Raw genomic sequence first — 13,025 nt, 5'->3', positions numbered from 1 at the left:
TAAACTTTCTTTTTGTTGTCAGATCAATCCTGCAACTTCTGACTTTGCAAAGGGGGGAGTGTAACAAAGATGATAATTTAAAATGTCTCTGCCACAACTAGAAGGACCCACAACGAAGAATATACAACTATGTACTGGGGGGCTTTGGGGAGAAAAAGAAAAAAAAAAAAGTCTAAATAATTTATCTGGTCTTCATTTTTACTGTTGCCAAGACCTCATAGTGCATTTTGTCACCCATCAGTCCATTTCCATTTCTAGTAGGTAAGATCCAAGTTTTGTTATCCTTGAAGGGTAGAAAGCAGTGTGATAAAGAAATTGGTTTTGTGATGTGGAAAGTAGTAGTCAAATATGTTTTATTTTAATAACAATGATAGTATGTGTCTGAATACTCATAGAAAGACATGCACACTTTAGTTTTGAAAATTCAGTAGGAGAGCTAAGTTTTAAAAGGCATTCTAATTTCAACCAGCCTTCATTTGGTTCGTTTAGTTCTACTAAACTTGTCTCCCTAGGTCTGCACTGTTCTAAAAAGTTAGCTCTTGGTCACATTTAGCTATTTAAATTTGTTTTAGTTAATTAAAATTAATACTGAAGATTCGTTTCCTCAGTCGTACTAGCTACATTTAAGTGCTCGGTAGACACATGTAGCTGGTGACACCATGTGAGACAGCACAGAATGAAATGTTTCCATCAGTGCAGGAGGTTCTGTTGGACAGCATTGCCTTAGATGATTGTATGCTGTCTTCTGTATCGGTAGATGAGCTGTGAAATATTAACTTTGTCTACGTGGCAGCTTTTGGGGGATAATTGAACTTTTATCAGAGTGTTTCTCTGCTTCAAAAGGTAAACTAAATATTAATGAGATCTTTATTCTTTTATACTGAAAATATTTTGAGGTAAAAATGATAGTGTTTTGAGGGTCACAAACATTGCATTTCTTTTTAATATATTTGCATACATACTGAAAAGTGTTTTGTAGAGCACAACTGGTTTCACTTGATTGGCATAACCTGTGGCCTAGCTATCTACAACTCCACCGTGGTCGATCTCCACTTCCCGTTGGCTCTCTACAAGAAGTTACTGAATGTAGAGCCTGGCTTGGAAGACTTGAAGGAGTTGTCACCCACTGAAGGAAGGTACAGAGCTAAAGGATAGGCAGATGGTGTGGGAAACTGCTCTGGCTCCCTCTCATAGGGGTTGAAGGTTGAAAATACCACATGTACAAGTTTGTGTTTATCAAACCATATGGTTAGGGTCTGTTGTGTATCCTTTGTCTTAAGACATAGCTGTACGGCTTCTTGCTTGATGTATTGTCTATGTTACTCTGAGGGCAAGAGGGGAAAAAGGAAAAGGGAGGTCCTAGCTCCCCAGGAATACAAAATAATCTCTGCTTTCCTTATCCTGAGCAAAAATAAGGACTTTGAGGCTTGCCGTGGCCCAGAAATACAGGGGGAGAAAGTATTGAAAAGGGAGCCTTTCTGAAAAAACAAACACTTTGAGATATAATTCACATGCGCTACAATTCACCCACTTAAAGTGTGTAATTCATTGACTCTTGTATATTTAGAATTGTGTAGGCATCCACCACAATTAATTTTAGAATATTTTTATCCCCTGAAGAAGGAACCTGGTACTCCTTAATCATCATCTCAGTCTCCTCGTCCCACAAGCCCTAGGCAACCACTAATCTTCTTTCTGTCCATATAGACTTGCTCATTCTGGATATTTCACATAAATCGAATAATACAATATATGGTCCTTTGTGTCTGGCTTCTTTCATACAGCATGTTTTCAAGGTTCATCCATGTTGTAACTTGTATCAGTGTTTCATTTCTTTTTATTGCCAAATAATATCCCATTGGATGGATATTGCACATTTTGCTTATCCGTTCATCAGTTGATAGATATTTGGGTTGTTTCCACTTTTTGGCTATTATGGATAATGCTGCTGTGGACATTCTTGTACACATCTTTGTGTGGACATAAGTTTTTATTCCTCTGGGTTATATACCTAAGAGGGGAGTTGCTCGGTCATATGGTAACTCTCAGCTTGGCCTTTTGAGGCACTGTCAGACTGTTTTCCAAAGTAGTGGAGGCATTTTTATGTTATTTTCTTTCTGGCTCTTCAAATTGCTTTTATTCTGAGTTTTTCTGCATTGATTTTAGGTAGCATAAGATCACATATATAAAAAGACATCAATCATATCCTTGGCTTTCTGTAAACAGTATAATCCATTTGGCTTCAATGGAAGGAATATCCCTTTTCCTGGAGAAAGAGTACCGGTTTTAAGATGGAGATGGAAGGGTAGTCTCTAAGGTAGCCTCTGGAAATGAGACTGTCACATTACCAGTATAGGACACCAATACTGAGAAACCCTAAAGGATGGGAGGGGTGGGGACACAGAAAGGAAGAAAAAATTTAGAAGGAATATACAAAAATGGCAGAGGAGACACAGGCAGGCTTAATTTTTTGGTAACTGAAAGAGAAGGCTAGAGAATGACAAATGTGTGCTGTTTACTTTGCCAGCCTGGCTGAGACTGATATATTTCCAGTAACGATTTGGCTGGTTAACTGATAGTGGATTTAAATTCCACGCTAGGAATTTTCTTCCTGGGCAACTCTTGGTGGAACTGCCAGACTTGGAGCTCCTAAAGAAGAAAGTGCGAATGAGGTCTAGTTACAAGACTGTTTTCTCTTTAGAGCTAGGATATGACCATTGTTAGCATAAACATATTCTTTTTTTAAGAGTACATGTTTCAGTATTCTTTAGTTTGACAGAGTGTCTTTACCATAAAGAGCCCCTTGCATTAGCAGGTAGGCCATTAAGATTCCTAAGTGGATGAAGTGACTTTGTGGCTTTTTTATGGTGGAGGGATATTCTACTAATGCTTAGGGATGAAACCAGTCTTAAGGGCCACTGCAGTACCATCTCCTCATATATCTACTTCCAGGCAATACCAGGGTTAAGAGAACATAAGTATGTCAGATATAAATCCATCTGAATCTCTTCATAAATGTAGTAAGATTTGTCGGTAGGTAAAGAGAACAATTAATGAAGGTTTTACAAGTCTTACTGTTATATTTCTTTTCAAAGGTATAGGTAACATTTTCTGTCAGTCTGGATTTATGTGCATTCTAGAATCTTCTTTTATAGTTTTTCTGTGCAAACAATCTGAACATGTGACTCAGGTAGAAACATTATTGCAATGTCTGATTTGCCTCTTTCCCTTTCTCCATCCTTCAATGATCAGGAGTCTTCAAGAACTTTTAGATTATCCTGGGGAAGATATTGAGGAGACTTTCTGCCTCAACTTCACGGTAAGGATTTCCACAGTTTACTTATGATCATGGCTGTCTCTTTGATCATGCTTACAAGTCATAATTAACATTAGTTTTTCGTCAAACCAACGACCAAATTCAAAGACTTCTTTGAGACAAATTATTGTATTCATAGTGTCTTGAGTGTTACAGGAGTTCAGTAAATGTGCTGAATAAATGAATGAATGATTAATCTATGCACTTAAGAAAATTTCTGAAGCATTAATCCTCTTTACTCCTGATACATATATTTCTTTTCTAGAGTTCGTATCATTTCTCCTTGGTTGCATTTATTGGCAATGCTTTGTCTTAAAACAAAAAGATACCTTTTAAGATGCCAGTGTTTTCTGACTCAGGTTCTCTTTTCTCCCAAGAATTTCTGTGCTAATAAATAGTTATTAAGCTAAGTTTGTTCCTAAAGCTTCTCTCAGTCATTTGGGTTCGAGAAAGATAAGTGGTGAACAAAATTGAAACATTTCTTTTTTCCTGCTTAAATATAGATTTGTCGAGAAAGCTATGGAGTGGTTGAACAGAAGAAACTGATACCTGAAGGAGACAAAGTAACTGTGTGCAAGGATAACAGGTTAGTCTGCCCTTAGACTACTGCAGATGTTGCTTCTTTATTTCTCTGCACTTTTACTTTTTCTTAAAGATTTTATTTTTCCTTTTTTTCCCCAAAGGGCCCCGGTACATAGTTGTATATTTTTAGTTGTGGGTCCTTCTAGTTGTGGCATGTGGGACGCCGCCTCAGCATGGCCTGATGAGTGGTGCCATGTCCGTGCCCAGGATCCGAACAGGCGAAACCCTGGGCTGCCGAAGTAGAGTGCGCGAACTTAACCACTCGGCTACGGGGCCGGCCACAGCTTTTAGTTTTTCAAAGGATGTCTGAGCTTCTGCATCAGGTTTCAGACAAAATAATGTGCGCATCATCTGTGAGAAACTAACAATGAGCTAGGCAAGCAGCCTGAGGAAGGGGAGCATTCAGAATGTCTTTATACTCTGGTGAGTCATCAGAACGCTCTGTGTTGGATACCCTGGGTGGGGAAAAGAGTGACCTAGTGCAGGCACTGGCGATTTGTGCTGTTGTACTGCGGTTAAGGCAGTTATTGGGATTTAAAGCTCTTTTTCATATCTTTATAGAGTTATTGCTGTTAGAATACTTTTTGTCTCTGCCTTTTCTGCTCTCTCTCTCTTTCTGGGTCTGAGTTTTTCTCTCTTTCTGGCTCTCTCCCTATCCCTCTCACTGTCTCTCCTCGTTCAACAGACATTTCTTTGAATCAGCAGTTGAATTGACTCAGTAGTTGAGAGACAAACTGTGCAGGAAAACTGAAGTATAACTCAGTTTGTTTAGGTGATAAGCTGTTCTCATGTGCAACCATAAATGAGATAGGAAGACAAGATTGAGTGGTTGAATTGGAAGGAGTCACCTTGCACAGATGCATCTGGGAGGACAGATAGGGGATAGAGCTAGGCTGGGCAGCTGACTAAGATTGGATACTAGAAAGTAGAGATGAGGACATAAGAAGTAAAAGGTGCTCCGTAGAGTGATGGCTGGATCTTGGTGGTTATTTCAGGCAGAGAACAGGGAGGAGTATGTGGGTGTGAGTGCTGGATGAGGGCATGGCTGGGGGAAGCTTCCTTTGGACGACCCACACCAGCTTAGCTCAGGGATTAGATTGTAGAAGTCTTTGAAAATCAGAGAAATTTAGACTTTATTCAGCAGGTAATAAGAAGCCATTGTTGGTTTGTGAGCAAAGGTGTCACATGATAGAAGTGGGTCCGTGGCACACTTTCTTTATCTTATTTTTTTCCCTCTTCACTATTTATATCTGTTGCTAACACACACTGACGGACATTGCTGAACCCCACGAGTGGCGCTCAGAATCCTGTGGGGAGCGTGCTTTTGTTTAAAAGCCACGTGGGTTCCTTTTCTCTTACTTGGCAGTTACTTGCCCCTAACTGACTTCAGTGCTACTCCTACAAAACGTTTTCCATAAGAACGTTCTTTAACATATAATATTAACATAATGAGAAGGTTCTTTAACAGCAAGACATCAATTCAAGAGAGTGATGAGAAGGAACCTACATTGTTTTGTACTTGTATTACAAATCTCCATTATTCTGTTACATGATTTTCTATAAAAAAGCTTCAAAAGTTTTCAAGTCTCTGTACAATTAAGAGTGCTGTCATTTTAAATATTGCCAGGCGGAGGGGATGGTTCCTGTTTTTATTGTCAGTACACTGTGTTTGAGATTAAAGTGTGGAGCAGCTTCTGTGTTAGGTAAGTTTAGGTTTTGGCTGCTCTGGGTCACTAGCACTCATCGAACACACGGTGAACTGTCGCACATGTCTCTGTACATGGTGACAGGAGGCAGACCCCCCCTTCACCACCGCTGCCCCCTGTTGCTGTCACACAGTTACCTGTTGGACGGGCTTCTGAGAACCTAGCGTGGTTACTGCCATATTACTTAGGATTGCTGTCAGTTAGGGACAGTCAGAAAAAGGTATGAGTGAATTTTTTTCTTTTATGCTGCAAAAAGCAGAAATCTTATCAGCAAAGCACATTGAGATCCTGGTAAGAAGGGTTGTGTATGACTGTAAAACATTAATCATTGCAGCTCTTCTTTCCTTTGCTCTGTTATATGCTGTAATGTCATCACTGGGGGTCCTTTTTGGGTATTTCTTAGATCAGTCTAAGAAAATTAAATGAAAGAATGATAAAAATAATACCTGTTGGATTTTTAGCTTGGGCAGTTGTGTACACAGATACTGCTGGCGTTGAAGCTGTGTTTGTTAACAATAAGATATTTCCTGTCACCACTACCCTGGAGGACAAGGCCAGAACGGTACCAATTCAGTATCCATAATTTATCACATTCCATTTGGTCTTAAAATTGCTTTGCATCCTTGGACAAGAGCTGCAGACATCAAATGAGTTAGAGTAGTCTCCCCTTATCCACGGTTTCGCTTTCTGTGGTTTCAGTTACCCAGTCACCCATGGTCTGAAAATATTAAATGGAAAAGTCCAGAAATAAACAATTCATAAGTTTTAAATTTCATGCCACGTTCTTCTGAGTAGCATGATGAAATCTCATGCCCTCCCACTCTGTCCTCCTCAGAAAGCGAATCATCGCTTTGTCTGGCATACCCACACTGATACACTACCTGCCGTTAGTCATTTAGTAGCCGTCCCAGTTATCAGCTTGACTGTCTCAGTATTACAGTGCCAGCATTCAAGTAACCGTTATTTTACTGAATGGCCCCAAAGTGCAAGAGTCGGTATGCTGGCAGTTTGGATATGCCAAAGAGAAGCTGTAAAGTGCTTCCTTTAAGTGAAAAGGTGAAAGTTCTCGACTTAATAAGGAAAGGAAAAAAACCGTATGCTGAGGTTGCTAAGATTTATGGTAACTTTTATTACAGTATATTGTTATATTTGTTCTATTTTATTATTATTGTTGTTAATCTCATACTGAGCCTAATTTATAAATTAAACTTTACGATAGATATGTTTGTGTAGGAAAAAACATAGTGGGATAAATTAAAAGTTAATTGGAAAGAATGGACACTTTTGTGATATTCCGTCTTACTATCCAAAGATCAGTTTTACACTTCTTTGTGATAGTCTGTTTTTTCTTTTCACAAGGGTTATACATACTTTTTGTTAGAGGTTTTTGTATTTTGATCTCCTTTCACTGTGAGAGCCTTTTCCATTTTTGATCATTATTAGTGCCTAGAAATAGTTATTGGTTTTTATGTATTTATCTGGTAACTGGTCAGTTCCTCAAACTTACTAAATGTAATAGTTTTCATTTAATTCTCTTGGATTTTCTATCTGTAATCACAGGCCTGCAAAAAAAATTTTTCCCCAATAATTATACATTATTTGTTTCATTCATTTTTACCTTTTTTGCTGGACCTAGAAAAATATTAAATGACAGTCTCTTATTCATAGAATGAGATAAATGAATATTGAATTTTATTAGATTTTGTTTTTGCTTCTATTAAGATTGACTTGCTATATAATACATTATTTTGATTTTCTCTCTTGGTTGGCCTGGCCCTAGGAAGATTAATATTACCTTAAAGTTTTACTAAACTCTTGCCATTAGCAACAGGTCAGAGCCGCCTTCCATTTCCTAAGGTAAAGCAGTCTAAATTTTGCTTTTGTGTAATTTTAACCCTTAGGAAAATGGAAGAAAATACAACTTTAAAAATCTTTTTGGAGTCTTTAATTTTATTATTTTTACTTCATTCAGAATGCCCAAATGTAAAGTTGAAATAGCCTTTTTTGTATATTTATAATGTCACATTGAAGTCTATTATCCTCTCTGGGAGGATATCAGAACCTGATTTTTATATTGAGGAAACCAAAACAAGATAGTTTTTTGAATTCCTCGTGTTTTTGAATTAAAGGCCACATTCTTCTCTGACAATAAGGAATCATAAACTTAAGACTATAATGATGTGCATTTTCTCCTCTTTTGTAACTCGGGAGATGAGGATTGAATTTCCAATCAGTGTCTTTATCTTCTATGTAGTAATAATAATAATAATGATAGCTGAAATTTCTCAAGCACTTAGTATGTGTCAGATACTGTTCTTTGGGCTTTGTCTGTATTAACTCACTTGTTCTCCATAATAACCTGTGAGGAAGGGACTATTACTCTCCCCTTTTACAGATGAGGAGGAACTGAACACACGTAGATTAATTGAATTGCCCAAGGTTCATTGCTAATAGGCAAAGCTGGGATTTGATGCCAGGCAGACAGAGTACCGAGTCCTTTTGTTTTTGGAAAATACTGTTTTATTAACACCACAGTGGTAAACAATTTTATGCTTATGTTTATAGATCACTGGGTCACACACAATTCAAAACCCACAAAGAAGCTAAGAGTCTTTAGATTAAATGTGTCCTTCCTAAAAATCCTTGACTGTAAGCCAGTCTATCCTCAAGCAGTAAAATTTGATTATGCACCATTTTATATTTAACATATCACATTTAGATAGCAAAATAATGAAGGCACAGCTAATACAAGCAAACTTAAACCCTTTCTACTTCTGAGCTGTGGGTGGGGACACACACTTGGATTGGTTCTTCAAGTGTATATTTTTTCCAAACATTAGCTTCAGTGAAGAGTTCTGATAATTTTCACAGCTACATTCTAAAAGCTACGGGACAAAAAGACTTTACGAGGATCAAACTACATAACACTGGATACACATGCTTTACAGAATTTGCTACATTCTACATCTCTTGAAGTAAATTAATATTTCTAGAATGCTAGGTAAAGGGATTTAATACTTAACCATTTGGGTTTTTTTTTTTTTACACCTTTGTAAATAGACACTACCAAGAAAACACATAAACATGAGACTGTAAATAACGAACACATATGTTGACAATACTATACAAGTTATACACCCTCCTTCTCAGAATCATGTTTCTCTAAATTTCAATATTCAGAACATTCATTAGAATTTGAAGTGGCAGTTTTCCAGGCTTATTAACAGTACTGTCATGATCTCCAGCCCATGCTTCCTCCAGTCCATCTCTCTTCCCCAAAGTGTAAAGCTGATGTCTGGGTTACAAAAGCAAAGTCTTAAAGATGAGACTTTTCTTGGGTTCTGCACTGGAAAATTTCAGGAGTAAAGAACCTGAAGAATTAGGCATTGAGAACACGTTCAGTCTTGGCTTGGGTGTTCCGTGCGTAGTGTGATGAATGAGTTTCAAAGTGACATTCTTTACTTCACATCTACTTGACACCCTTAATAAGCCTCAATTCCAGTCCTCAAGAAGCGATCATGGAGAAATTATTTTAAATTAAACTCATTTTCTTTAATATCTTTTGATACATTTATGTTCAAAATGAAAATCAAATTTGAAACGGGCTGGCCAGGATCTGATTGCTTCAATTTAATATGTTTTTGGGAATGTCAGAATTGATTCACATTGTTCTTTGGTCCAAAACCTGAGCCGTTTTAAGTCCACCAATATATATATGTATAAAAAAGTAGCGTTTTTGTCTTCGTCGTCATTCTCCTCTTCAGCCTCTGCTCCGCTTATTTCTTGGCGTCATCGGACACGGCAGAGTGGGGACCCTCATTTTTGGCAGCCTCTGCCGCAGCCTCCTCCTCCTCCTCTGCCTCCTCCTCCGCCTCCTCCTCCTCATCCTCATACTCCTCCTCGTCATCGTCCTCCTCCTCACCCTCTAAGGTCCATGCACATCCCTCCATCTCACCGGTGAGCTCTTGGATCTTGGCAAGTAAGGGCTTATAGATGTCATTATACTTTTTTTCCAGAGCCTGAAATTCCTTATCAAATTTGGCTTCTATCTTATCGCATCGCTTCTGCAGCTTTTTGAGGGCCAGGACTCGGCATTTCACCGAGTTGGGCAGGCTCTCGATAAAGTCATTTTTAGGCTTTGGTGCATTCTCGGCAGGGGTCTGGGGCTCCTCGGCCGGCTCACCGGCCGCACTGTCCGAGTCGCCGGCCGCGCTGTCCGAGTCGCCGGCCGCGCTGTCCGAGTCTCCCCCCTGCGCACCGCCTTCCGCCATTACCTCCTCCGCCGCCTCCGCCGCCTGGCTCGGCTCCGCAGGCCCCTGGTTCTCCGCGTCAGCCATGTCAGAGGAGAAGCCGCAGAGGGCTGGGTGGCTCCCGCACAGACCTGCCGCGGAGCTGCGCGCGGGGACCTTGCGGCTGCGGCAAGCGGCCGTGACGTCGGCCGCGGCGGTGACGTGCGCGCGGCCCCGCCCCCGGGACCCCGGCCCCGGACTGGCTGCTGGCTCGGCTGTGGGCGCTGCGCTGCCCTCGCTCGGCCCTGCTGCTGGCGTCAGAAGCCGTCTGCTGGGTGCCCCGCCGCGGTCGGCCCGCGTGCCCACCCCCGTGGAGCCGGGCGGGAGTGGCAGCGGGGCCCGAGGCCCTTTCTGCGGGCTGCTGCTGGCCTCAGCCGGGGTCACCTTGCTCCTGGGCCCCACGCCGGGCCCTGTGTCCATCTGTCAGTACAGCTGTCTGGGCTTTGTCCACATCTGCCCGCAGCTGGCGTCGCTTTGCCGTGGGAGGGTGTCTGGCTCACTCCTGTGGAGTCGGTTTGGTCACCTCTCAGATCCCTCCGAATTCCATTCCAGAAAGTGGAGGCAGGGGAGAGCTGACTCGATTCCACCCCCTTTGGGACTTGGGTGCCTGTGTGTGGACAGGGCAGCTTGCACGTCAGGCCGTCCCCCAGCATCCGCACTTGGCCGCGTGTTGGCCAAGCGGCGTATGTACACCGGTGAGAAGGTCTTCTCTCCCCTGGGCGGACCCTGGGTCTCTGCGAGCCGTTTGGGTGGAGAGTCTCAGGACCCTGGTGTTCTGGAATGTGTTTGAGAAGGTCCCTCAGAGTCCTTGGCCTGCGAGGAGGAAAGAAGCTGGCGGAGGGCCGAAGGCGAGCAGGGCCCTCGGCGCCTGGGGCCGATCTCTGCGGTTCCCGGGACACGCGGCACACCCGTGTGGCGCACATGGTGTCCCCAGAGCGTGCCGCAGTTCAGCACCTGCTCTGTCGGTCTTGCTGTGATTTGTATATGAGAACGTAAGAAAAGATCTTAAGTAGCGAAATCTTGTTTTCTAATAGCAAAGTGAATAGATATTTTAGCTCTTTTACTAAACCAAAATGATAACTTCTTGAATAAGGATTGAGAGCACATATTTGAGGAATGGAAGACAAACGATCCTTCCAGAAATTCCTCAGGAATGTGTTCAGATTCAGCGTTACTGATTGAAATGCTTTTCTTTCACTATATTGGGACTTGCTGAAACTTTCACCAAGCAGATGAATGTTAGGAAATTACTTCCCAAAATATATTTGGTACCATCTTTTGGTTCTTGTGAATGTTAAATTAGTTGGTAATATGTACAACACTTAGTGCTGACACACAGCAAGCACTCATTGTGTGGTTTATTTTTTTTTTTACAAAATAATTGCACTTATTAATATGCAAAGATAACCTGCAACAATATTCTCTTTTAGAAAAAGACATCTTTGTGCCCTTCCCCAAGAAAGTAACCATTTACAAAAGGGCCAATATATTCCCATTAGCAAACATCATAGTTTTTTGTGTACTTGTGATTTCTGTTGTTTATTTTACTTTCCTAATTCTGTTCTGGATCATTTATTTCCCCCCCTTCCCTGTTTCCATTTGTAATGATTGAGTTTTGTTGTTAAGGCTGAAATTTCCATCTTAGCTCTGACTGAATTTGATATAATAATATATCTGTATTTAGTTGGCTGACACTATATGTATTCTGTATATCACCCATATATTTCATGTATCATCTCTTCACAGCTACAGCTACCTTGAGGTTAAGAATGCTTTTTCTCATTTTAGAGATAAAGAACTTAGCAGAAAAATTGAAATAAGTATTCTGTTACTATATGTATCACCTGATTGGTAGAATCAGGGGCAGAAACCAGGCCTTCTAACTTCTTTAATATAGAAGTTGTGACAGATTTTAAAAAAGAAGAAAAAGCCCAAATTTTAATCAAATCCATTTGACTAATTTAATGTGCTTCAGACAACCTGGATGTGCTCACCTTTCAGGATTTTTATGTTCTCAACTTAAATCATAAAACCTAGTTTTAAGCTAGCCTCCTTTTTTTTTTAAAGATCTTTTATTGAAATATAATTTATGTGTAATAAAATTCATCCGTTTTAGGGTACTTTGACAAACAAATACAGTCATGTAAACAGAATAGTAACTTTATCCCCAAAAATTCCTTCATGATCCTTCCCTTACTGCCAGCCCTGGCGACCACTGATGTGTTTTCTGTCCCTGTAATTCTGTTTTTTTCCAGAATGTCATATAAATGAAATAATATGTATATAGACTTTGAGTGTGCCCTTTTTCACTCATCATAATGTATTTGAGATTCATCCATGGTGTGTGTATTAATAGTTTATGCCTTTTTATTACTGAATAATATTCCGATTTGGGTTGTTTCCCGTTTTTTGTGACGATGAATAATGCTGCAGTGAACATTCGTCTACAGGTTTCTGTGTGAACGTAACTTTTAATTTCTCTTGGGTACATACCTAGAAGTGGAATTGCTGGATCATATGATAAATGAAGGTTTAACGTTTTAAGAAGCTTGCACACTGTTTTCCTAAGTGGTTGCACTATTTGGTTCTCATACCAGCAGTGTATGAGAGTTGCAGTTGCTCCGCATCCTCACCAGTATTTGGTATCAGTGGTTTTTTCCCTAATCTAGTAGCTGTGAATGGTATCCCTAATGATTAATGATATTGAGTATCTTCAAATTTGCTTATGTGCCATTCATATATCTTCTTTGATAAAGTATCTTTTGCCCGTTTTCTAAATTGGGTTTTTTGCTTTATTAATTTTTAAATGTTTTTATGTATTCTGGATACAAGTCTTTTGTGAGGTGTGTGTTTTATAAACATTTTCTTCCAGTCTGTGGCTTGTCTTTTCATTTTTGTGACAGTGTCTTCAAAAAGCAGAAATTCTTAATTTTGATAAATCCATTTTTAAATTTTTTCTTTTATGGTTTGTGCTTTTGGTGTCATATCTAAGAAGTCTTTGCCAAATCCAAGGCCGTAAAGATTTGTTCCTATGTTTTCTTCTAGAAGTTTTATAATTTTGTTTCAGATTTAGATTATGATTTGTATTGTTTTATATGAGTGTAAGATATATGCCTTTTGCATATGGATATT

General features: G+C 40.0%; 2 protein-coding genes across 12 annotated transcripts in view; one reads left to right on the top strand and one right to left on the bottom strand.

The window, feature by feature from the left end:
- The window catches only part of HERC3 (HECT and RLD domain containing E3 ubiquitin protein ligase 3), a 98,055-nt gene that overhangs the window by 75,837 nt on the left and 9,193 nt on the right, over positions 1-13,025 (top strand). For all 11 annotated transcript variants that reach the window (XM_023637727.2, XM_023637728.2, XM_023637730.2 and 8 more), the window contains 3 exons: positions 970-1,136; positions 3,253-3,319; positions 3,820-3,902. In XM_023637727.2, the coding sequence (XP_023493495.1) occupies positions 970-1,136; positions 3,253-3,319; positions 3,820-3,902 (317 nt within the window). The remainder of the gene's footprint in view (positions 1-969; positions 1,137-3,252; positions 3,320-3,819; positions 3,903-13,025) is intronic.
- On the bottom strand, positions 8,102-10,013 carry NAP1L5 (nucleosome assembly protein 1 like 5). Its single transcript, NM_001433567.1, has one exon. It carries the CDS (start codon positions 9,939-9,941, stop codon positions 9,381-9,383), a length of 561 nt encoding a protein of 186 aa, NP_001420496.1. The 5' UTR covers positions 9,942-10,013; the 3' UTR covers positions 8,102-9,380.

Source organism: Equus caballus, chromosome 3, assembly GCF_041296265.1.
Source record: "Equus caballus isolate H_3958 breed thoroughbred chromosome 3, TB-T2T, whole genome shotgun sequence".
Lineage (NCBI taxonomy): Eukaryota > Metazoa > Chordata > Mammalia > Perissodactyla > Equidae > Equus > Equus caballus.
The sequence above is the reverse complement of the archived record's forward strand: the minus strand, read 5'-3'. Positions and strand labels throughout refer to the sequence as shown.

What these genes read in the sequence shown, in the direction of transcription:
- NAP1L5 (NM_001433567.1), bottom strand. Translation starts at nt 9,941, where the DNA reads ATGGCTGACGCGGAGAACCAGGGGCCTGCGGAGCCGAGCCAGGCGGCG.